General features: G+C 39.3%; 1 protein-coding gene across 1 annotated transcript in view; it reads right to left on the bottom strand.

The window, feature by feature from the left end:
• Nucleotides 1-1353: 1353 nt before the first annotated feature.
• Nucleotides 1354-27372, bottom strand: part of LOC117399323 (zinc finger and BTB domain-containing protein 10-like) — an 83585-nt gene continuing 57566 nt past the window's right edge. Inside the window, exons 2-5 of the mRNA XM_033998417.3 lie at nt 21649-22543; nt 5925-6008; nt 4739-4914; nt 1354-4154 (exon numbers count right to left, since the gene is read on the bottom strand). Of these exons, the coding sequence (XP_033854308.1) occupies nt 3768-4154; nt 4739-4914; nt 5925-6008; nt 21649-22543 (1542 nt within the window). The 3' untranslated portion in view covers nt 1354-3767. The remainder of the gene's footprint in view (nt 4155-4738; nt 4915-5924; nt 6009-21648; nt 22544-27372) is intronic.

Below are 27372 nucleotides of genomic sequence, written 5' to 3'. Positions count from 1 at the left end.
TGGACCACAGTATGTTTGGAGAAAAAAGGGGAAAGCCTTCAAGAAGAAAACCTTGTACCTACAGTTAAACATGGAGGTGGTTCGATCACGATTAGGGCTTCTACTTTTCGGTTATTTTCCATCTCTCCCCCTCCCTTTAAACCTTAATAGTTGTTAAGCCTTAACTGAATACCAGATTGTTTAAAGTAGAGACATACTACTAGAAACTAACACAGTGGAAATTAATAAGCTGAATTCAGCAATTAAGAGTCAGAAAGAAATGCAGGTTCAAATAGAATCAGGTGAGATCAATGCATGTCGTTTGTTAACTCAATCAAGATATAAGGGTAAAAAGAAACAACTTCCTTTGGTAATTAGTGTTTGATTAAGAAAGCAAATCGGCTCAAAATATGTTTGAAGGGACATCACGTGATCAAAAATAAAACCCGAAAACTAGAAGCCCAAATCATGATATAGGGGTGTTTTAGCAGTTCAGTGACTAGAGACTTAATGTGATTGAAGATCAAATGAATGCAGCCACGTATCAAAACATTCTACAAAGTACCATGATACCATCTGCTCGTAGGCTGATTGGCAGACATTTTATCTTCTAAAGCATATGGCTAAGTCAATACTGGAATTCTTGAAGAAAACAAAGATAAAAGTTCTGGAATGGCCTTGCAATCACCAAATCTCAGTCCAATAGAAATGCTTTGGACTAATCTGAAAAAAGCTGTAGGCAAGCATAGTACAGCCAATCTGTCTGCGCTAAAGGAAATATGCAAGGCAGAATGAGCCCATATTTCACCAACAAGATGTAACAAACAAACTAAATGATCATAAACATCTGAAAGCCATAATAAAAGCAAAAGGACAAACCAAATACTAAAGCAGTGGTGCCAACACTTTTGTCATGAGCAAATACGTTAAATTAAATAAGTTTGTTAAATTACTAGAAATTGTGTATTTTGCCTTTTGTTTTATTAAAAAGTGGTTAGTCTACTAAACGGTAGTCTGTGATCTGTTACCTTGAATTATGGCATAATAAGTGTAGGGTGCCAATACTTTTGTCAACAACTGTATATCAGTAAAAGGTTAAATGAATAATTTTTTTTTTGTTGGTAAATTCAAGCTGCATGTGAATATTATCCCTTTTCAAAGAATACGCTGGAAGGTGTTGTTACAAGCCAGAAACTGTAAATGTTTTATTATTCTGCTGCCATGCATCATGTGTGTATGTGTATGTGTGTGTGTGTATATATATATATATATATATATATATATATATATATATATATATATATATATATATATATATATGTATATATATATATATAATTTTAGGGCTGTCAAGCGATTAAAAAAAATTAATCATTCAAAAAAAACATTCTTGGTTTTAATCGCATATTTAATTGATACAATTACTGCATCCATCTCATTCAAGTTTGTTTTATTAGTGATGCTATTATTATCATCATTATCATCCAAAAACAACCCAGCATAAAAACTGTTTTTCTATTTATATTTGTTTACAATCCAGCATTTGTTATTAAATTCTTTGAACAAACTGCTAAATAACAATGGAGTCAGTTTATTACTCACCTTACTGCATTTACACTGATCAGTTTCCTTTACTCATGAACTGATGTTTTTCATAAACTGATGATGATAAATAATAATAATGATAATAATAATAATATTTAAAATGATCTTTTATTAATAACTTGTAATTGCCTAAATAAAATAAAACAAACATTCATAGAGTAACGGTTATATCCTCCATAATTGTAAATAATATTGTTTAAAATAAATGTGGTTATTGAAATAAAACAAAGCTACAATGTTAATGGATCTGCAGTCGGCAGCTATCCAACAGCACTGGTTGTAGTATCGTACTTAGCTTGATTCATGGGTTTGCAGCGATCCTGAATTTGTAAAAGTACTCTGTCGAAACTGAAAGATTTCATTTGTTGTTGTCTCTAGCAGAAGAACTCCTAGAAAGTATATTTTGAGAAGTGAAAGCGTGTTTAGCACACAGGTGGTACAGCAGACTAGATGTACTTATGTGATACTGGAACTCACTTTGACAGTAGATACAAGTAACCCTCTTTCTAAAAAAAAAAAAAAGCTTTGTCCTTCAGTTTGAGTGGTTTGCTACATAAGAGGTTCTGTGAATAATTTTACATTGAAACGATGACTACACTCATTCAATCCTGGCATGCACTCGAGTGTTTTAAAATGGTGCCGCAGGAAATGAGGTATGCTAAGGGGGACAAGACAGGAGCGCATTTAACGTGCATTAAAAAATGTAATCTCCCAAAAAATGTACGTGTTAAATCGCTGATTAAATCGACAGCCCATCTCTCTCATATAATATGTGTGTGTGTTAGGACCCCAAGCCAAAATATGACCCATTAGGTTGGGGTTAATTAACATTTTCAGAACTCCGAAATCTTTTCATGATCGACTTGTGTTGCGAACGACCCCATCATGATATCGAAAATTCACTTTACCCGAAGCAGATCTGAAGATCAGCTTTTGTACTTTTGAAGTAAATAAATAGATCTGATGGTTTGATCATTTTATTTAAAAGCATAGGTCTGCAATTTATTTATTAGGCTACCGCATTAATTTTTGGGTAGAATTGTACAAAGCTATTTTGTTGTTATAGTTTTAGGTAAGATTTATAATTGAGTGTTCAAAGTTGTGGATGAACATACGAAATACAATGCAGTACATCCCTTTCTTAAAGTAAGTTAGGTTTAATTTCTCTTCATAATGTCTTTGGTTTCATACAATATAAATAAATACAAAAATAAAATCACATGGTTTGGTAATTTTATTTAAAAGCATAGCCATGCAATGAAATAATTATTGCATTAATGTTTTTTATTTTTTTCAAAGTAGCCTAGTTTGACACATTTGGGTCTAATCCGAGAATAATTCAAACTCATATTGGTAATTCAAAGTAGTCTCACTTTGACTTGAATGGATGGTCAGATCTTCTGGTATTGGATCTTTTTCAGATTGGCTTTGGGTAAAGTGAATTTTTGGCATCGCGATGCTCACCCTTTATAATGCTATAGCGGCGAGCCATAGTTAGAAGACCGTGCTATTTGTGTTTCGCCTTATGACGAGTATAAAAGGGCTACTGTAACGGAGCCACGGCACTACCATGTTATAACTGATTCCACACTATAACTGGGCATGTTATAACGGGTGAGCACTGTATATAGGAAATGTTGATGTTGATTATGTTTAGCTCAATTTAAACAGCTTACATAAATCAAACATACATAGGGCCATGATACACTAAAAAGCCACAAATTGATTTTTGGGTCCAAAATTAATACAGAACAATGTATAAAAAGTCTATAAGAAGTCTTCATCTTACAGGGGACAAAAATACAATATTGGGAGTTCTTTGTGCACCAGTAATACTAAAAGCATTTGCCCTAAAAATACAATATATTTTTAATTTGCAAATGATATTCAACAGGTGACATGTAGCAAGGGAGGTTTTTTTTTGGATGAAAACTTTAAAAAACATCAAACATTAAAGAAAAAATATGTTTAATAAGTCCATAATATCTGTAATTTTAAAAAATAAATAGAACAATTATGTTTTTATTTTTAAGATGATTGGCTTATGAATTAAAAATGCTTGTATACACCCTATTCAAATTAATTACATCACCAAAATCCTGATTTTTCAAACTCATTTTCTTTTCTTTCCTCTTTCTCCAGTGGGCCCACGATTCCAGTGTCCAACTCCTAATCCTGTGTATCTATTTTGAAGGCCCTTTGTTCAACAAATCTCCCTCAAAGCTTGTCTTGAAAATATAACCATGATCAGTGTTAGCACTTTTATCATCGAAATTTACAGACATGTTGCTGGCATCAGCTTTGTCCCAGGGAGACTGGTCGTTCTCAATCTGCTCTTCGCCTTCATCCCCAAGGTCTTCCTCACCCCCCTCAATTTCCTCATAGTCATCTTCTCTGGAGAACTCTAGATCCTGCATCTGGTCCAACCCCTCTTGTGAACCTTGATGCGAGTCTGCACAGTCTACACACACTCCATACCGCCGAGACCCATGCCTGATCCCAACACTGGCTGCTAGCATAAAGATCTTCTTACAAACCATGCATTTGTATTTTTTGTCCTTCTTGTGTACCTAAAAAAGAAAGTTATTACATATAATTGACATAAATACAGACTATTTATTTTACATTCCTTTTGTATGTTCTACGTGCATGTATTGGCATGAATCGGATAAAACATGAGACGTGGGAAATGTATGTAAAGAAAAGGACCATCACTTGATTTTGTTCAAATATTTCAGCAGAACGTATTAAAATGTTTCACCAAATGAATCTTATTTTAAAATTAAACAGAATCAAGCCACCATGGATATTAAAGAATTTTACAACACTGACGATCATCTTGAATTGCATCAACCACCCATCCATGGTTATCCCAGGATTGTCTCGAAAAATAGTTGTTTGATGCAATAGATGAGATTCCGTGGTGCTGTAAAAGGCTCTAATAAAATCCATCTCATCCCAGAAGGGTATACCGACTTCTTATTTATTTCTGTTTTTGTAGTATTTATTAACTCATGAACCCTTTAGTTCATCTGTGTGTGTGTTTGGGTGGTGTGGGTATCTGTATGCATGATGACACCTAGTTACTTGTTAGGTTGTGCTTAAATACATATCTTCCAAGGTTTTTACAAGCTATGGAATTTGAACAACTCACCAGGGAATGTCTCTTCACGTGTTCTCGTCGGGTGAACAGTTTTCCGCATATGTCACAACTAAAAGAACGCACTCCTGAATGTATGATCAGATGCCTCTTTAGTGTTCGTCTGTGTTTGGCGATGTAATTACAGTGAGGACATTTCAACTTGTTTACAGCTGAAGCTGAAGATTCATCTAGACAAAAATATTAAAAAAATATTGTGAGACACTTTGCGACAGTTCATTGTCTTAAGTTTTTTTGCTTAATATTTTATGGTGTTTGCACTCATGTGGTTCTATTGCTCTGCTATTGAGTTGAGATTTTTCAATAAATCTGCCAACTTTAGATCCTAAGTACCAGCACTGCACAACCATCATTGTTCCATTAAAATCATGTGACAATGTGAACTTTCAACTTTGCCAGACCCTACATACTCTCTGAACCCATAACCATTCAATGATTGAAGACACCATAAAATAATAGGGATAATACAATAATAAAAAAGACATTTGAAGCTTTTAAAAGTAGTTTCTTAAATTGACAGAGTGTGATTATTTTAAATACATTCAGTAAGTGTCAAACTATATAGGTTGATTGTGAATTTAACAATTAAACAATAAATATATTATAATTTTGAATCTTAATTTTCTTCAGACTACTTTTTAATCACAGTGGTAAGTTCTGGAACATTTCCATTCCCTTTTGTTGTACCAGTATGGCAGTCAACATTACAAATACTCCAACCAGTCATTTTACATTGGTCTTGCATATTTTCTTTTTAAATAGGGGACAAATCTAAGGTATAGGCCCACCAAAATATTTAGTGATCAAATGACCCCCCACCCCACCCCACCTCACCCCACCCCACAGTCCTATTATCATACATATAATGGATACATTTTGGACTTAGGCGACAACTTATTAATATAATTTGCATACATCTGAAGAGTGCCTGCTTATTTGTACCACTGCCATTGTCATACTGTTTGATCACTAACAACTAACTATTCAGAGATACCAGATATATATTTACTGTAGTAAGCAAGAGATCAAAGTCATGTAAAACAGGCAACAGCTTAGGTCAGAATACAGTTTGTATTTAAAATATTAATTTTGGTATTTTATTGGAACTATTAGGTGATTCTCCAGTAATTGTTTTATCATTCAATGTAATACTGAAGTAATGAGCTTTTAAATGCTTCACCGTTTTCCCAGTTGAATCTTTCATTTTTAATTTCTCGAGGCTGTGTTTCTTGTAACAAGCTGTACTGGATCTGGTTTGTTAATTCTGTAAGAAGACAAAAATGAGTGGTTACTATTGCTGAAAAAAGAACAATAAAAAACAAAATTGCATCTTACCTAGGACATTCTAGAAAATATTTGATTTAGATTTTATTTCAAAGCACAGTCCCCTGCTGTGATATGATCTAATGTACTATAACCTGAATAAAAAATGTGGATACTAATTGGAAACAGTGCTATTATTATTATTATTATTATTATTTATTTCTTAGCAGACGCCCTTATCCAGGGCGACTTACAATTGTTACAAGATATCACATTATACATTATTTCACATTATACATATATCACATTATTTTTACATACAATTACCCATTTATACAGTTGGGTTTTTACTGGAGCAATCTAGGTAAATCAAGGGTACAACAGCAGTGTCCCCCACTGGGGATTGAACCCACAACCCTCCGGTCAAGAGTCCAGAGCCCTAACCACTACTCCACACTGCTGCCCTGATAACAGTGCTACTATTGTGGGGTTGCAGTGATCCATCAGTTATACAATTATATCGTGTTGCAGAAATTGTTATCATTTGTCAAATCAATTACCACGATATTACAGGATAATGGCGTGAATAATGTTAGTAAGTCAGAGATATGTAGCATCATATAGCAATCCCCGATTGGAAACCTTCCTCCCAGTCCAAATCAACACGCATTTGGCTGGTGGGCGGATGCTAATTCCAAACCCTTCAGAAGTTAAGGTGTCTCTTTTTATTGCACTGCACCGGCTTCTCGTTTAATAAACGAATAGCTAAATACAAGAAATGTTGTATTACTTTTGTATATGCAGCTTTGCCCAGTTTACTGCTTATTCCAGTTTCACAATGGTTCAGGACCTCAAACTAGCATTTTATTTTCTTTCATAGTTTTTGTTATTTATTTTATTTTTTTATAAATTTAGTCATCGCCAATGGTTTTTACCTTGGTTTACTCCCCAATTTGGAATGCCCAAATTATTATTTTTATCCCGGATCACTGCTGCAACCCCCCAACCCCCCGGCGACTTGGGGAATGGAGGCTGAAACACACGTCCTCTGAAACGTGTTCCTGCCAATCCGTCATTTTTTGCACTGCGGATCCACAGCAAAGCCACCAGACCCATAGTGCCAGAGGACAACACAGATCTGAATGGCTCCACTGAAGACCCGCAGGCACCCTATCAGCCACAGGGGTCGCTGGTGCGTGGTGAACTGTGGATTGCCCTGCCGACCTAAGCCCTCCCTACCCGGGCGACGCTCAGCCAATTGTGCGCCACCCGCTAGGAATCCTTGGTCACGCCCGACAATGACATAGCCTAGATTCGAACCTGCGATTTCCAGGCTATAGGGCGCATCCTGCCCTCCATGGAGAGCGCCTTTACTGGATGCAACACTCGGGAGACCCTTTCTTTCATAGTTTTGTATTTCAATGTTTTTGCCAGTTTAGCATCATTATTAATTTTTTTATTAGGTCTACAGAGTAATTTAACATATGTGACATACTCAACAACTTCAGCTTTTCACTTCTTAGGATGCAATTGTTTAACAAAAGGTTCAAGTTATTAGGTTACACATGCTGCATGTTTGTGTATGCCTGCTCGTACTAGCCCCAGCACCTTTCATCAACAAACCGTTTTAGAACCTGAACAGAAAATAGCCCTAAACCAAAAAAAAAAAAATGTAAATAAGTCTGTTGCAGTTTTGGTTCGGTTTTCTCTTTTGTCGGTAGCATTTTGATGGTTTGGGAGAATCATAACTTTTGCATAACTATATCCTATATCCTAAGGAAGGGTACATGCAATCGTTATAATTGATTGGAAATGTTTTACACAGTTTAGAAAATTATTAATCATATAAATCGATCTTGTATTGCAACAAATGGTTAATGGTTTGAACCGACCCATTAAACACGCTAAACTTGCCACAGCAGCCCAACGTATTACTATGAATAAATATTAAATATATAATTTCCTTTTTACGACTCTAAATTACTCAAGCTCCTGACACCACAAAAAAAAAAAGAAAAAACAGGCGTTCTTAATACATAAGAAAGTTTACAAAAGAGAGGAGGCCATTCAGCCCATCTTGCTTGTTTGGTTGTTAGTAGCTTATTGATCCCAGAATCATCAAGCAGCTTCTTGAAGGATCCCAGGGTGTCAGCTTATACAGACATATGGACAACTGCCTTCATATTCCTAGACTAATACACTCAATGTCTGTGTTAAAGTTTATCCATGACAAGTTTCTCTATGTAAAAAAAAGACTTTGTACAATTACTATTATTATTAATAGTAAACAAAAAAAACACAACGCATTTTTCATTAATAAAGTAAACATAAAAGGTAAATTCTTTAAATTTATTAACATTTATTTCAATACATTTCTGCATGTTGGAATCCTTTCATTTGAGACTCTTCCAAAGTCTGAGAACAGAGGCTGCACAGCCAGAAGCCAGCAATTATTATTATTAAATGTAGGATAAGATACATTCAGTCAAAAATATCTCGTTAGCCATGAAAATAAATTTGTATATACATAAAGGCAAATGTTTTAGGCCGGAAACTTTCCCTTGTACAAAATTCCTGGACCTACCCCAGATATGTCATTTTCTATATTATAAAGTACGTATAGTAGCAGTATGTAAAATCATGGCGTGAAATAATCGACGGCAAGCTGCTTGCCGCAATGTCTTCCAAAGAGATTTTTGGAATCAGGCCCGAACCGGGTATCTGTTATTGGAACCGGGTATTTCGATACTGATTCCAGTTCCCAAACTATGTAGAGAAACATGTCCGTATGTCAATGTGTGAGCAAAAAGGGGGGTGGGGTGGGGTGACACACATACAAACATAGGCGTCGGGTTGTATGTGCCATGGAGCCTGTGCTCCACCAATATTCTGGAATGCGGGTCCAGCACCACCAGTGTTTGAGCTTATATATAATAAATGTATGTGCCTTTTTATGGGATCGATATCTTTATACATGATATGTTTTAAAGATTCCACTTTGTAATGGTAAAATACGCGAGAAACAGTGTACCTATCGAATAACATTTCACATCAAATTAGTTTAACAGGAAAATCAGCGATATTTCTCGTTCGTTATGTGGGACATATTCCCAATGGTAGTTTCTCGTACAAGTTAGAAAAACTTGTTTGAAACTACCGAGCGTCTCTATAAAGCTCCAAGAGTTTTGCTGTTTTCACCATGTTGCAGCGGCAAAACTAAATCACTTAGAATTACCATCTGTACCAGTACCAAAAGTCTGAAAGTTTCTTACATCAAATGTGAAAAAATAACTTAAACATCTCTTATACACAATGAGATATAAGTCAGCAAACTAAGGTAAAATTGTTATTCTCCTACTTCTTCCTCTTCCGTTAACCTTTTAAGAGTGTGTAGCGACTTTTCAAACAGAAAATCTAAATAACTGGTCATCTACCAATCATGTGATTCCACATGTTGGTCAGTGTCAAAATAAACCAGGGAAAGCAAGCAGTTTGATAGTCACACCATTTATATTTAACAATGTATTTATGTTTTAAAACAGCACATCGCACAAAAAAAAAAATAATAATAATAATACTTTTTAAAAAATGACCGTTGTTTGAACTTGCAACATGACAGGGTCCGACATCGGACTGGAAAGGGAAAATTGTAATGTCGGACCTGGTCCGACATAAGACCGCAAAGGGTTAATGCAATGTTAGAAAAAACTTGAAATATACAACTCTTGGCTGCTTTCACAAACCCTGATCAGCACTAATCTTGGACTACCTTACTTATTATTATTATTATTATTATTATTATTGTATTTCTTAGCAGACGCCCTTAGCCAGGGCGACTTACAATTGTTACAAGGTATCGCATTATTTTTTACCTACAATTACCCATTTATACAGTTGGGTTTTAACTGGAGCAATCTAGGTAAAGTACCTTGCTCAAAGGTACAGCAGCAGTGTCCCCCACCTGGGATTGAACCCACGACCCTCCGGTCAAGAGTCCAGAGCCCTAACCACTACTCCAAACTGCTGCCCACCAGGGGGAGACTGTCTGCAGATCCCACCTCCACTACAAGAGAAAGGACCAGGACGTGATGCTGGCATTCCTCAGCAGCCACTGCATAGGCTGCTGAGGGGAGCACAGGGGAAAACAGACCGGCCGCGAAGAGGGCCAGCACCGCTGCATCCACTGCCAGAGTGGCCAACCTCAGCACCACGAATGGTCCTGACTCCATCACTAGGGGGAGAAGTGGAGCTCCTGCTGCCGCCTTCTGGGCCAGGGGCTCTGCTCCTCGTTTCACCGCCCGAGGATGCCTGCACAACACCGCCCGGGGATGCCCATTCGCCAGGGGGATGCTTGTGCACCACTGCCAGGACTGCAGAGGTTGGAGGAGCCAGCCTTGACAACGTCAGCCGACAGCAGTATCGTTGCCAGCATGTCCGCTGCCAGGACTGACCCGGCTGAAGGAGTCTTTCTGCTGTCAGGGGTGCCACGTCAGGGGTGTTTCGTTTTTCAGGTCAAAAAAGTCCCCTGGGTGGACATTGTCTACACCTTTTAGGATTTTGAATGCTTGAATCAAATCACGTGTAGTCTTCTTAGTTCAAGACTGAATAGATTAAATTCTTTTAGCCTGTCTGCATACAACATGCCTTTTAAACCCAGGATAATTCTGGTTGCTCTCCTTTGCACTCTTTCTAGAGCAGCAATATCCTTTTTGTAACGAGGTGACCGGAACTGAACACAATATTCTAGGTGAGGTCTAGAATAGGGTGGAGATGGCCATTGAGGCCATGTGTGCTGCGCACAAGGGGGGAGGGATGTGGCAGTGTGCTCCGCCCGTGTGTATTTTGTGTTATGTGTTGCGTGTGGTGTGTTAATGTTGGTGTTTAGATGTTGGTGCATGGGATATAAATGGGTCTGTGTAGCACGAGTGATTTAAAATATATAATTGTATTTAGACACAAGGATGGCACAATCACTTCACGTGCAGATTAAAAGGGGTGCCTGTATGGAAGCACGGGAAATGCACAAAGTAGTTCACCTGCAGATGTACCGGGATTCGAAATTGAATGATTGATTTCATTAAGTCTCGGTACACCTGCATAAAAGATGCAGTGTTTCACTCACTCGGGGTTGGGTGTTCGGTGAGTAGAGAACGGGAGAGAGAAGGAGAGAAAAATAAAGTAAATAATAATAATTAACAATTGCTATTTCGTGCTGGAAGGACCAGCACGATACTTGTTTGTTTTGACTCACAGTGTTTGTCTGTTAGTTCACTGTTTATTAGTGTTGATTCATTTTGTTTGTCTGTTTATTTTGGCCTCAAGTGCCGTGTGCTATTTTTGTTTAAATCTTTTATTTGTTTCATGCAATAAAACACTCAGCGCAGCCATTGTGTCTCAGTTTCAACCCGTACTGCCTGCCTATGTGTTCCTTTCTGGCCTGATGTCACCCCTACAGCCAGCCTGTTCACAATACATAATTTAAACAGCAAGCATTCCACAATGCATTATTAACTGTGTATTAGCCTCTAATGTACTTTGCACTTGCAAAAAAAGGAATTTGGCAGCCATTTAACATGTAATGGACATAAGATCCAAAGTATCGTGATAGTATGATACTGTGCATGGTATCGTATCGATACTCCCTAAATGAGGTATTGCAGAACACTACTAGAAACACTAGTTTCAATTCTGCCCTTCTCTTTTAGTTGCTAACCTCTAACACGGGTGCTTCTTGGAAGCAGTTTGTTATTTTATTCAAGGCAGAATGTGGAGTAGCATTGTTAATATGTTGTTTAATATTATTAAGACTGCAGTATTTGCAGAAGCCACTGGCCGTGTCTCCTCGATCAGCAATTAGCCACCCTAAAAAAAATTAAAAAAGAAGACTTTACTTAGCTATTTACTTTCATTGTTTAAAGATGCACTCTTTTAAATTACTTATTTTCAAATACAATGGAAACTGAAAGATATCAGTATGAATCTAAAGCACTGTATTTTTTATTTGAAAATAAGCTATTTATAAAGTAGCTTTCTAATATATTACATATTTCCTTTTTAGGGGTTAGTAAATGTAACTTGATGTTACTAAGATTTGATTTGCTTCACTGTAATTTACTTATTACTATACCTATTTTTATTCCAACTTTCATAAATGGAAAGGACATTTCTCACTGCTGTGGGACATTTCATTACTGCTGAATCTGTCACTGACATTTGCAGTGCTGCAGTATGGGCCACGCCCCATACTTCACAGGGTTTTACAAACTAAATGTGCTGGATCCTCAAAACCCTGGCTTTGGGACCAGAGTGCTAACGGCGGCTTCTATGTCGAGACCGGAAGCACCTGCAGAGAATTGATTCCTGCTATGTACTAAAATAATAAATAAATCTATATTGTGGCAACCTTACCGTCTGATCCACTCAGAATGAAGTCACTCTGCAAGTAATGCACTTTGCGATGGCTTGGGTATAATTACCCATTATGTAATGGATACATTTTGTACTTGAAAGAGAACGTTAGGTTATTATCATAACCCTGGTTCCCTGAAATAGAAATGTCTCCATTACAATCTTTGGTTGCTGCGTACATTACAGGCAGCAGGCTGAAGAAAAAAATTGACTGGCGCTGTTCAACTGTCATCACAGAGTTCAGCATCTGCCAGGGGAGCAGTCTGGTGTGATGACGTTGCCGGTCACTGTGTAACTGCTTTGGTATGTCTCAGAATTTTCAGGGAAACAAAGTTAACCCATTATGTAATGCATACATTTCATACAGATAATGCACGCGCATGCATAGTGATCTCTATGGAATGCCACGCGTTGTGCTGCTTTAGAGCGAGTCAGAATCTCATGGGACAGGACTGCAGTTGCGCAGACATAGTTAAGGTCTGAACGAAGGTTCTGTTTAAAGTCTATTTTACAACCAGCTCAAAAGGGGGGTAAATTGAGGGCACGGTGTAAGAGGAACAGAGTACCCTTAATTAAATGGCACAACAATTTATTCCGTAGGGTAGGTGGAAGTCAGTCATTTAGGAGAGGAACGGAGCTACGGTATCCAAACTCAATGACCCTGACGGTAAACGGTGTGGCATCCGAGGATTGGAGGAGCGGATGCGCTCGTTAACTTAGGGGTCATGAGTGAGGATATAAATAGGGGGGTAGCGTACGTGATCTGTTCCTTTTGTGAATGGTTAGAAAGAACCAAAAGGAAACCCTGCAATTTGTGAGAACCGTGAGTGTTGTATTTGTTAGTCTGTCTTGTAACATTGTTCTGTTTATGTCGTTTTAAGACTACTAACACTATCCGGAGCTGCAGCCGCAGGCCAGCAACAAATCCAGACACCAGCACTTCCCTGTTTCACAACGTACTGTCTTTTCACCACAAGCACTTAAATCACACACGAGGAACTGTGTCTGTGTCTTTGTGTTTTGTGTGGGTGATAAAACTGGACTTTTTGGTTGCGGGTCAAACCCGTGGGAGTTTACAAAAACCGAAGTGATACACGCCGCTGTAATCACTTCCAACATTATTATTTACAGGTATTTGCATTTAAAGCTCTGGACATTGTAATTTATCAATAAACACCCTTGCACCTGTTAGTAATTGTCTGTGTGATTCATACCTGCACTGCACTCACCTGTATCCACTCACCACTGTGCCACAAGTGACAATACAACTGTATTGACCTCTCCTCCCTGCTCCAGGGTCACAAACCCACCACGTGTGCCTTGGACCCCCTCCCCACTCACCTCTTTCAAGCTGCTGCTCCTGCTCTACTCCCCTTCATCTCCTCACTCCTCAACATCTCTCTACTTTCTGGTATCTTTCCCTCTGCCTTCAAAAATGCCTCTATCACTCCCCTCCTCAAAAAACCTACCCTTGACCCCACCTCCCTCCAGAGCTACCGTCCTGTCTCCCTCCTACCCTTCCTCTCCAAAACCCTCGAGCGGACTGTACACCGCCAGCTCTCTGCTTTCCTGTCCAACCACTCTCTGCTTGACCCTCTCCAATCTGGCTTCCGCTCTGCCCACTCCACTGAAACCGCCCTCCTGTCTGTCACCAACTCACTTAAGTGTGCCCGAGCTGCCTCTCTCTCCTCTGTCCTAATTCTCCTCGACCTCTCTGGTGCCTTTGACACTGTTGATCACTCTATTCTACTATCATCTCTTGCTGACCTGGGGATCTCTGGCACTGCTCTGGCCTGGTTCTCCTCCTACCTCTCCAACCGCACTTACCAGGTAACCTGGCGTGGAGCAACCTCCACACCTCACCCTCTCTTAACTGGAGTCCCCCAAGGGTCAGTCTTGGGTCCTCTCCTGTTCTCTCTCTACACCAGCTCCCTGGGCCCCCTCATCGCATCCTATGGTTTCTCATACCATTTCTATGCTGATGATGCTCAGATTTTCCTCTCCTTCCCCACCTCTGACTCCACCATCTCCTCCCGTATCTCTACCTGTCTGTCTGCTATTTCCTCCTGGATGCACTCGCATCACCTCAAACTCAACCTCTCTAAATCTGACCTCCTTTTCTTTCCCTCCTCCTCCCCCTCCTCTGATCTCTCTATCTCTGTTCCTCTGGAATCTACCACACTCTCTCCCTCTTCCTCAGCTAAGAACCTTGGAGTCACCCTGGACCCCTGCCTCTCTTATTCCCAGCCACTCTGGCACGCACTTGCCGATTCTTCCTGAGCAACATCCGAAGAATCCGACCCTTCCTCACCAACTATGCTACCCAGCTCCTGGTCCAGGCCCTGGTACTCTCCCGCCTAGACTACTGCAACTCCCTCCTGGCTGGCCTCCCTCCGTCCGCCACCCGTCTGCTCCAGCTCATCCAGAACTCTGCTGCCCGCCTGGTGTTCTCTCTGCCTCGCTTCGCCCACGCTACTCCACTACTCCGCTCGCTCCACTGGCTCCCGATCACCACTCGCATCCAGTTCAAGACTCTTGTACTAGCCTACAGATGCCTTGACCAGACTGCACCCAGCTACCTCCAGACCCTCATCTCTCCCTACACCCCCACTCGACCTCTCCGCTCCGCCTGCACTAGAAGACTAGCTCTACCTCCGCTACGCTCCCCTGCCTCCAGGTGGAATGACCTTCCTACAGATGTCAGGACTGCCCAATCCCTGACCACATTCCGGCGCCTCCTTAAGACTCACCTCTTCAAAGAGCACCTGTAGAACTCCTCTGTTTGTATCCTGGGACACTATCACCCTTCATGTAAATGTGCTTTATTTTGCTCTTATCTGCCCCTATTTTACTGCATTTAATCCTGTACTTCAGAATACTGTAATCTGCCAAGTGCTTAACCTGTAGTACTTTGTATTTAATCATATCCTGATGTAACTATCACTATTATCTGCTGTATTATTGAATTGTGGTTTGTCACACTTGTACTTTGCTTGAACAAAAGTTATTGTATTTCTTGCTCTTATTGTATTACTTCGTATTGTAATTGTTTATGTGTACAGCTTTAGAGGTACATTTTTTTTTTTTACTTCTTGACAATTATTTTAATTGCCCTGAAATAAGGAGGAAATAAGGACAGCAGTTGAACATCCACAAGTAAAATAAAAAGTTATTTAATTTTTCTTAATGAAATGGGTCTGTAACAGGGTGAGGAGACCTGTACAGTGTTTTGTTTATTTATTTTTAGAACGGGGTCTCCCCCTCCGCCCCTGTGCAATTTATTATTTTGTATTTGTGGTTTATTATTATTATTGTTATGATTTATTATTGTATTTATATATGACAGCAAAGCGCCGCGTGTTTTGTTATTGTTTTGTTTTTATTTTAAAACGTGTTCTGGCAGAGACGAGATTGGTGCTCGTCCTCTGCCAGGAATAACTCATAAACTCGTGCAGATTGTGGCCGAGGGGTAATAGAATAATTAGTAGCCAGTTAAACCCCTCGGCCACGATATATAAACCTGCAGCTCTCTGCACTCGAGGTGGGTGTTAGGAGCGAGAACGAGAGCAGAGAGAGAGAGGAGAGAGAAACGTATTTAAAATTAAACCTATAGGGTCAGTGAAGGAGATTGATCCGTCTGACCTGGGTTTTGTTTATTTTTGTGTTCGTGAGTATTTTGTTTAAACTTTTGTTTTGGCTCTGTGAGCAAAGTCTTTTTGTTAAAACCTTTTATTTAATTTAAATAAACGGCGCACGCCGTGTCTTTTTGCAACTGCAGAACTGCTTGTGTTTTTCTTTCCTGCTTCTGGCCTGACGTCACCGCACAGCCACCCTGCCACAGGGTCAATAACAATATATTTTTTAGGACATATAAGACATGACTGATGACTATAATCAATCGGCCTGAATTGAGAACATAAATAAATTAATACTACTCGCAGTGAGTGGTCTAAAGCTGGTTAAAAAAACAAACATTACAATACATTATATTATTAATGCAGTGACAATACAACTGTAGTAATATTCGTATTGCAATTGTTTGTGTACAACTCGTCAAGACAGTACATTAAAGTACAACTATACAAAATTCTATTTATTACATTTCGAGTAAACTTTTGGGCAATTCAATTTAGAAATGCATGTAACATGTTATTGTTATTTCATTTTTAATAAATACTCTTAGTATATCATTATACACATTTTCAAGATATCCAAATCACTATACCGAATTCTATTTATTACATTTCAGAAACCTTTCTTTCCTTTGGTGGTTGATCCAAATATCTCCTATCTAATTCAGGTAAGAACTGACAAGACTTGAAAGATCCGCCTGACAGATAGAAGAGAGAAGAAGCGACGGCAAATCCAATATGGCATCAAGACCTTAAATTGCACACAACACATCCATCTGCCTAAAAACCTGCAGGATTCTTACATGATCTTTCTAGAGAGAGTGGAGAGCCACACAACATGAAGAATAACTGCTCCCCAACAGTACTGTCCAAATAATGTCACCAGCTATTCAGCCTCAGGTACAGCACTTGCTTTCCCCACCTTTCCAGCCTCAGATAGAGCCATTGCTGTCCCCACCTCTCCAACCTCAGGTACAGTCCTTGCTGTCGTCATATCTGCAGCCTCTCTGGCAGCCTTTGCTGTCCCAACCTCTCCAGCCTCAGGTACAGCCGTTGCTGCTTCCACCTATTCAGCCTCCAAGGCAGCGGTTGCTGTCCCCACATCTCCAGTCTCAGGTACAGCCGTTGCTTTTCCTCTGTAGCCTCCAGGGCAGCCATTGCTGTCCCCACCTCTCCAGCCACAGGTACAGCCCTTGCTGTCCCCACCTCTCTAGCCACCAGGGCAGTCGTTGCTGTCCCCACCTCTCCAGCCTCCAGGGACAGTCTTTGTTTTCCCCCCTCCTCTAGCCTCAGGGGCAGGCATTAACAACATTTGATGTTGCCTCAATAAACCTGGCTTTTAACCCTTTGCGGTCCATTTATTCAGTGCGTCTCAGGCACGTCAGGTCCAATTTATTTTCACACACGCAGTATATTTTAGACGCGCTGTTTAAAAGTTTTTGGTTTTTTTTACAGTAAAACAGGTTTAAAAGGCACTGCATATCAACAGGACACTCAGTACTGTATCTCCAGCCCCGCCCCACCCCTTGTTCGCTATATTTTTACATACCTCATAATAATAGTACATACCGATAATTCATCTCTTGATCGCTCGTTTTATCACCAAACTCCTCAATAATGCGATCCAAGTCGTTATTTTATTACTATAACATCTAAAAAAAAGCTCTGAAAACGTCTCTGATGTTCCTTGAGCGCTGGATGCGGAAGCAGCTATCTTGTTTGTTTATGTCCGTGTTATCTATGTAGTGCCGGGGCTATCTGTATTCATGAGATACACCCCTTTTTTTTCCGGCTTCTCTCAGCTCCTATCGATCTCTATCGGCCATTGAATAGTTTTCTCTGCTTTTTCTGGAGAAAAAACGACTAGATACCTGTTTTTTGAGTCTTTTTGATGATGTCGGACCAGGTCCGACATAGGACCGCAAAGGGTTAAAAAAAAAAATCTTTACATACTTGTTTTTGGTTGTATGATTTTCCAAGATGCCTTTTGCAAAACTATGGAAATTCAATGGCAAAAACTTTGTTAAAGTAACGTTAAGGTTTGTTTGCAAATGTCCAAAAGGTTAGGAAATTGCAAGTTAAGGTAGCCACGTAACCTTAACTCTGCACCCTTATGTGTATGTTTCCTATCACACTAGACATCACATATGACATCATCAATGACATGGGCAATGACATCACTAAGCACATGACAAATTCTCCCCGAAGACTGGCCATACGGAAGTCATTGTGATTGGTAACATGATCAGTAACTGCATTATCTTTGCTGCTGAAATGTGCTTTAGAAATGTGTAATTCATGTTGAGGTATGTAGTGATGAGTATTTGATGTTTGGAAAGGAGTACCTGAAAATGGATGGGACATGCAATATGTGAAACCCTACATGTAAGATAACACTCCATCCATTAAATTTCACTCAGAAGGCACCAGTGAAATAGAAAAGGAAGCTTCTGTAGTACTGTATGGTATACTGCTGCTCCATGTATACTGTGGTACACAAAGCAGTGTTTTATGTTTATTGGAAGCATAAAATCCATGCATTACAATTCACTTCTGCTTTATGTACTTCATTGAACTGCAGAAATCTGCAATTGTACCTAAACATTTCAATGTCATAATTGTCTTCCAGCCATAAGCTTATGTTAGCAAGAATTCTTACTGAATTGTAAAGTTTGAAAGAAGATTGGGTAACAGTGCAAAAATAAAATTAATAATAATACTGTAGAAATGCAGTGACTCCTTTTCCCATGTGAAACAGTGTAGTTCATACAAGAAAGCCAATGTTGTGGATTCCAATATTAGAGTTTGAAGAAATATGGCTTGTGGAAGGTCCCAACTAATGAATTAGATGATGTTATATGTGATGTCAAGTGTGACAGGAAACATACACATAAGGGTGCAGAGTTAAGGTTGCGTGGCTACCTTAACTTGCAATTTCCTAACCTTTTGGACATTTGCAAACAAACCTTAACGTTACTTTAACAAAGTTTTTGCCATTGAATATATATTAAAGAATCATTAAAAGAAGAGCAACACATTAAAACTGGTAAAACGAAAAAGAAAAACATATAGCTATCTATTTATATTAAATTAAATGCTCTCTCACAAAAGGAGACAAATAAATATATAGTATGTGAATACAAAAACGAGTAACTTTCGTAAAATTACAGTTATAGCTGCGAGTTTCTACAGACACTGCTCGCTTCCTGATTCCTCTCTGTCCACAACAAGGCAGACTGTCTCCACCTCCTCTACACACCCATTGGCCAGAATCACCGCTGTCTCAACTACCATTGGCCAGGCAGCATTTCTGCAGCCTGTTCTGAAGCCTTTAGTACAGTGTCAGTATTCCCTACTTGCTATTATTATTATTATTATTATTATTATTATTATTATTATTATTATTATTAATGTTTGTATCAGTTTCTTTTTTTCTCTAAATTTCGTTTAACTTTTTATTATTAAGTCAATTATTTCACGTTTTTGTCCGTTGTAAGCTACTCATTTCAAGCACACGGAGGAGTATAGTATCGTGTACACGATAAATCATCTCACCCCTACTTATAGCTTTTAAATATTTAGGAACATTTTGTTGTATAACTAGAGAAAATGATCAATTTTTAATGTTACAACGCAATTTCTTTCTGCATTAACAGCCTAAATATTATGTTTAAATCGTGAAATATCTTGAAATAACTATTTTTAGACCGTGAAATTATTTATTTAGCAAACGCCTTTATCCAAGGCGACTTACAGAGACTAGGGTGTGTGAACTATGCATCAGCTGCAGAGTCACTTACAACTACGTCTCACCCGAAAGACGGAGCACAAGGAGGTTAAGTGACTTGCTCAGGCTCACACAATGAGTCAGTGGCTGACCTGGGATTTGAACCGGGTATCTCCTGATTACAAGCCCTTTTCTTTAACCACTGGACCACACAGCCTCCTACAACAAATAAGCACAAATAAGCAGGGGAAATACAACAAATAAGAAGGGGTTTTTTTTTACCGTGAAAAGAATACAGACCAAGATGTACCCGGGTTAGGGATGTCACGATATGAAAATTCTCTCAGACGACTATTCTGTGGGGTATTATCACAATAATTGCAATACAGCACAATATTTTACAAAGAACTATATATGTGTGTGTGTGTGTGTGTGTGTGTGTGTGTGTATATAATAATAATAATAACTGAAATAACTGTGTTAAGACAACAGATTTTAGGACCACAATAACAATGACGCTAGGAGTCAGAACCCAGGGGTTTTTAAAATGCAAACTGTTTAGACTTTACAGCTAACCTGTAAATCAACAAAACGTTAAATGTTAATTAAATTAATGTTTGAAAACGCTAATATTTAGTTGAAAATTAATAATTAGAAAACAGCCGCAAGGATATAGTGTGCGCTGAGTGTTTAGAGAGTAGCCAAATATATTGACGTTCCTGTTCGAGTACACACCACACTCACTATACCCTTGTGTCTGTTTTAAATAGTGTTAAAATGTTTGTCCTCCTTAACCTATGTAGCTAAACAAATATATCATTTTGGAAAATGGAAATACTTAAAACGCATTAGGATTATTATTATACACGCAATTGGTTTTACTATCAACACTGTGTTCCTTACCGATGTTGCTTCTTTATAAAGTGCTTGGTGGTGATAGTGCTAAATGCGTGAACATATTCGTCATGTTGCTGCTCTTTGAAAGAACTCGACAATTTAAAAATTGGCCCTCTCTCTTCAATAACCTGACCATCGTCATTTTTTTTTTAAACCAAAATGATCCCAGATAACTGATTGTATCTGTTTTTAGGAGGAAAGATTTAGTTTCTGTCGTTCTCGCTGTCCTCCACATTTATTGTGCACTGCTCTTGTTGAATTCAATTGACAATAGAATTTATATTGCGGTTATCTTTTTATCGTCATATCGCAACACCCCTAAACCGGGTCCATGTTTTCCAGTTCTCCACAGCAACCTATGAGCCCGCCAACTAAAGCTTACACTTTACACAACGCAGCTGTATTATCTGCATGTTTAAAAATATATATTCTAGTAATCTGCGGTGGGGCATCAGATGAACAGATATGCGTCCTGGGGATGCAGAAAACTGCAAACCTGAGAGTCCTGACAAACCATGTGTGTAAAGAACATGGGTACCCGTGTCCCCGAGAGCCTCGTCTACGTACTCCTGCCCGGCCTCACTATCTCTTATCTGTGGAGGAAAATTAATGCTACAAAAAAATATACGTAATGACACCCATAAAAAATCAAGCTTGGCCAATAGAATCACTGAATACAAAAAGTGTACCATGCTTGAAGACAATATCTAAAAAATGAGGTATTTTAACATCCTGATACCAAAAAGTCTCATTCATCAAGAAGGTCAAATTGACATGTATCATTAGATTTTGCCCAAGGTGTTTCCATAATACTTAAAATATGAAGAAGCTATTGGAAACGGTTAATGAGATTTTTAGAAGTTGAAATGCAGACAGACCGTGACGGATTTACATAAACATATAAGCTTAATTAATTTAATTTAAATACCAAAACCAACCAAAAACATTTAAAAAGACTTGGAACTTAACTACTTCACCTGCATTCTCTGATAAGAACTGAAGATCATCTTTGGAGTAGGATGCAGATGGCTGTACAAGCATGAACTCCTCAAAGCCTTCCTCAGGTTCGGGTGGAATATTGTAAACAAATCGCCTAGTGGCTTGATTTTTCCTCCGGCCACTGCCAGGTTCTTGCTTTATCTCTTTCCGGGGTGTATGGGTGGCCGTTTCATTCCAGACAAACACAGTCCCATGCCCCTGAGGCTCATTTTCAGCAGACTCCGAGGAGTTGTCATTGGCCCAGCCAGAGTTTTCATTGATAGACTCCTCTAGGTCACTAGGATCCTCCATGTGGCTGCTTGCTTTGATTGACAGTTTGGACAGAATGCTAGTCGCCCAGAAGTTGCTGGGCTTCTTCTCTGATCCCTTGCCATCTTTATTGATTGCCCTTCTCCTGTTGTAGTCAACCACTACAGAGTCAGGCGCTTCAGACTTGATACTGATATTTAACGCGTCCTTTATAAAAGCACGGCAAGATTGGACAACTTCTGTCATCTGGAGGTAGCTGGCTACTGACATCACGTCAATGGCATTTTGGCTTGTGAGTAGGAGATTGCCAGAATACAGAAAGTCTAAGATAACAGAAAAGCCCTGAACAGCAGCAATGTCCAAGTGGGTGATGGTTGTTTGGTCACAGCTCTCATTCTTGGTTAAGCAATAGAGTGTCTTAAAGAAGCGGCTGCCAGCAACCAGGATGTTTTTGTGAGCTCTGAAAACCTGCCCGCTCACCACGATGTTGACATCACAAAGAATGCCCTTTTTTCTCTGTTCATTCAGTTCCTGAAGTAGCTGATAACAGTAAGAGTTCTCATTTGGCTTTGTTCTGTAACTGTCATATTCCTCATCCACTGATTCACCACCTTTCTCTGACTCCTAGCAAAATAAACAGGGAAGAACAGAGTCAATATGTGTACAATGAAACTGCAACACGTTATTACTAAAAAGGGAAAAAGGATCATGGTTCATTCACGTTATATCGACTTTCCCATCACAGCTGTAAATACAAAGTTATCATAAATGTATTGGATAGCTTATTCCATATGTCCCTCAATACTCAACATATGCTAAAGAATGTCCTCCATAACTATAAAAAAACTCCATGTTGTTAAATTAAGAAATACTTAAAATAAACAAAATTAATTCAATGACAAACGCTTCAACTAGATGACTTTTTTTTTTTTTTAAAGACTTCTTGTCGAAATGTTTATCATTACATTTATTTTTATGTTTCTAAAAACAGTAGTTGACGGACCACATGACCTTTTGACTGTAATGCACGCTTAGTCTCTGCTCCGTCCAGGCAGCTCTCTTTTCTCCTTTTAACTTTAATCCGTAAAACAGTCAACCACCGACAGAGCTAGTTGTTTAACGATAATGTCAGCAAGCAGGGGGAACACTGGAAATGGGGACTGGAGCTCTTTAAGGAAAAAGCTTAAAAGAATCACCATTCATTGCTGAAGAGCAACTGAGCAACGCCATCTTGAATGCGCTGCAAAAACAATGGCATTGGCGCTACAGGAAATTTTGGATGACTTGTTCCCCACAAATTAAGGCTTTTAAGGAGATATTAAAAAACACAAATGATACAACCAAAACTTTAATGGAAGACCTCAATGCACATACAAAGACACTAAAGAAGCTACAGTCCAGACTTGATAGTAAACATGATACTGAGATTCATACTGTTCATTTTACTTCACTGATCTGTTCGCTCAGAGGTTTAACTATGTGTAATGCATAAGGAGGGTCTGAGCTTGAACATTGCTGTCAGAATCATTGCTGTTAGAGTCACGGCTGTAAAGAGTTTTGAGTTTTTCCAAACGTTGATGTTTTATGTTGTAGAGATCGCACCTTTTGTGATCTTCAGAATGGAAACTGTTTTATAAGTCAGAGCCATATCCCTTTCACACAGACGAGTTATGACTGCTCAGAATCGGCACTGATGTGTCATTTAGGTCTGTGTGAATTGCCTATACTGTCACAGAGACGTCATAGTTTATGAACCGTCTTAACTGCCTGTGTGAAACGCTGTAGTGGGCGTGGATTGAAAGTAAACATCCATGACGTGTTGGGTCTTTTTGTCATCAGTGTATTGCAAACACAAGTCAAAAAGGAAGTTAGAAAGGCCAAGAGAGAGATAGAAATGAACACTGCTAAGGGGGCTAAAACCAGTTCCAAAATGTTTTCCCAATAGTATAACAGCAAGAGAACATTCAAAATGTATAAGAGATACAAATGGCAAAATCATAGACGAAGAAAAAAAAAAATTTGCAAATATATTAAATGATTACTTTTCACAAGTTTTTACAAAGGAGGATACGGACAACATGCCCCACATGTCAACCTGTTCCTATCCAGTTTTAAATAACTTTAGCATAACAGAGGCAGAAGTGTTAAAGGGACTAGGAGCTCTTAAAATAAACAAATCCCCTGGGCCGGATGAGATCCTCCCAATAGTACTCAAAGAAATGAAAGAAGTTATTTACAAACCGCTAACCAATATCATGCAGCAGTCTCTTGACACAGGGGTTGTACCGACAGACTGGAGAATTGCAAACGTAATACTGATCCACAAAAAGGGAGACAAAACCGAACCAGGTAACTACAGACCAATAAGCTTGACTTCTATTATATGTAAACTTATGGAAACTATAAGTTCTCCGGAAAAAGCCGAGAAAACCATTCAATGGCCGAGTGGGAGCGACAGGAGCCGAGGCAAGTCGAAAAATAAACAAAAAAAATAAAAAAGGCGTATCTCATGAATTGTCATACATGGCCCTGGTATCAGATAACGGGGCGGTCATAAGTAAACAGAGAACACGGACATTTGTAGAGTTTTTTTGAGATGTTATAGTAATAAAATAATGACTTGGATCGCATTATTGAGGAGTTTGGTGATAAAACGAGTGATCAGGAGATGATTGATCGGTATGTACGACTATTATTATTATTTATTTCTTACATAGGTGAAAGCTATAGTGAACGAAAGGGTGGGGCGGGGCTGGAGATGCCTAGTGAGTGCTTTGTTGTTATGCAGGGCCTTTTAAACCCGTTTGACTGTGGAAAAAAATACTTTTAAACAGTGCGTCTAAAATTAACTGCGCGTGTGAAAATAAATTGGACCTGACGTGCCTGACACGCACTTAATAAATGGACTGCAAAGGGTTAATTCTCAAACTGAATGCAGTAAGGATTCAAGGAAATGCATGCACATGGATTAGGGAGTGGTTAACATGTAGAAAACAGAAATTACTGATTAGAGGCAAAACCTCAAAATGGAGCGAGGTAACCAATGGTGTACCACAGGGATCAGTTTTAGGTCCTCTGCTATTCCTAATCTACATTAATGATTTAGATTTTGGTATAGTAAGCAAACTTGTTAAATTTGCAGACGACACAAAAATAGGAAGAGTGGCAACACTGTTGCAGCAGCAAAGGTCATTCAAAATGATCTAGACAGCATTCAGAATTGGGCAGACACGTGGCAAATGACATTTAATAGAGAGAAGTCTAAGGTACAGCACACAGGCAATAAAAATGTGCATTATATCATATGGGAGATACAGAAATTGAAGAAGGAATCTATGAAAAAGACCTAGGAGTTTATGTTGACTCAAATGTCTTCATCTAGACAATGTGGGGAAGCTATAGAGAAGAAAAAAATACCCCTAGCGTCTGCGAGAGCGGGGACGGAAGATGGCTCAACGTTGGACAACACGGTTAATGACTTAGGAACGGAAACAGATATGAGTATGGAGAGTACTTCACAAAAGACTAGTTCAAGATCTGCAGTTAGCAAAGACATGGAACTCCAGGTTTGTGTCTGCGGCTGGAGCAAGGCGATAACGGTCAGGGGTTTGAAGATTCATCAAGGGAGAATGAAATGCTTGAGGGAGAAGGGACAAGGGCCTCACATTGATCAGAACTTCTTACGAAGTCAGTCAAGTCAGTCGAATGAAATCCAGTGACAGGAAGCAAACCACAGTTTGCAGGATATCAGCACCCCTGTCATAGATGTGAGGAGGACTTGCATGGATACAGTTAGTGATGAACCTAATGATCCTTGTGAACCTGGTCAGACAAACCAGCATAAGAGAGAAAAGAACCTCAACGGGTACAAGCCTGGAGTTAAATGGCCAACAGCTTGTGAGAAAACTGCGTGGGACACAGTAAACACAGATCTCTGCTTTGCATTGGAAAGGTTAAGTGGAAGCAGTGGAGAAGAGCAGAACAAAGTCAGAAGAAGGGACTCAATCTCTTACAAGGGTCATAAAAGATAAGCTTGCAACATTGCGCAGAGCTGAGCGCCTACGGAAACGCTACAAAAAGAAGGAGCGTGCGAGAACTAACTTTTATAAAGACCCATTTAAATTTGTAAAGAAGTTATTCACCAGTGAGAAGAATGGCACACTAAAAGCATCTAAGTTTGAGCTGGGGAGATATTTGGAGGAAATGCATACAGATTCAAAAAGGCGGGAGCCTATGTCAATTCCTTCAGACATCCCACCTATCAATCCACCAGAATACCAAATGGAGGACTGTGCACCTAAGTGGAAAGTAGAGCGAGCTGTGAAAAAAGCAAGGGCTTCATCATCTCCAGGGCCTAATGGAGTTCCATACAGAGTGTACAAGAGTGCTTCAGGAGTTCTACGAATCCTGTGGAAATTGATGAAAGTGGCATGGGAAAAACAGGTTGTACCAAGAGCATGGCGTCAAATCTTTATACCTAAAGAAAAAGATTCTACAAGCATCAGTCAGTTTCGCCCTATTTCCCTATTAAACATAGAAGGCAAGATTTTCTTCAGCATTATTGCTCAGAGATTGTCAACTTACCTATTAAAGAACTGCTTCGTTGACACTTCATTCCAGGTTTCCCAGGGTGCTTAGAACACATCAATGTGATCTGGCAACAAATTCAATCAGCTAAAAAGGAGAGGAAGGAGCTCCATGTGACATTCCTGGATTTGGCTAATGCATATGGTTCAGTGCCACATGAACTACTTTGGGCAGCATTTGATTTTTTCAGTGTACCGATGACAATAACAAATTTAGTGAAAGCCTATTTTGGAGATTTGCAATTCAGTTTTTCAACTTCAGAATTCAGCACTACATGGCAATACCTAGAGGTTGGAATAATGGCAGGATGCACCATTTCTCCACTGGCTTTTACCATGGCAATGGAAGTAATCACTAGGGCATCAAAATGGGTAGTAGGAGGAGAGCGCTTGGCTTCTGGAATGCGACTACCACCAATTCGAGCATACATGGACGACATGACAACCATGACTACAACAGTAGCCTGCACTAATCGATTATTGGGCAAATTAACCAATAACATTGAATGGGCACGAATGCAATTCAAGCCCACTAAATCAAGGAGCATCTCTATAATTAAAGGCAAAGTAGTAGATAAAACATTCTTTATTAATGGTGAGGCAATACCAACAGTGTCTGAGAAGCCAGTGAAGAGTCTTGGGAGATGGTACGACGGGGATCTAAAGGACACAGTTTGTGTGGGAGAAGTTAGACAACAAGCAGTGGAAGGGTTGAAGAGCATAGACAGCTGCGCTCTATCAGGTAGACTAAAACTCTGGTGCTTTCAGTTTGGTCTACTGCCGAGGTTGCTGTGGCCACTGACTGTGCACGAGGTTTCTTTGACAACAGTAGAGAAGCTGGAAGCTTTAATCAGTTCATACATCAGG

Source organism: Acipenser ruthenus, chromosome 4 (genome assembly GCF_902713425.1).
Source record: "Acipenser ruthenus chromosome 4, fAciRut3.2 maternal haplotype, whole genome shotgun sequence".
NCBI classification, from domain to species: Eukaryota; Metazoa; Chordata; class Actinopteri; order Acipenseriformes; family Acipenseridae; genus Acipenser; species Acipenser ruthenus.
Note: the sequence above shows the minus strand (reverse complement) of the source record. Positions and strands in the feature narration are given on the sequence as shown.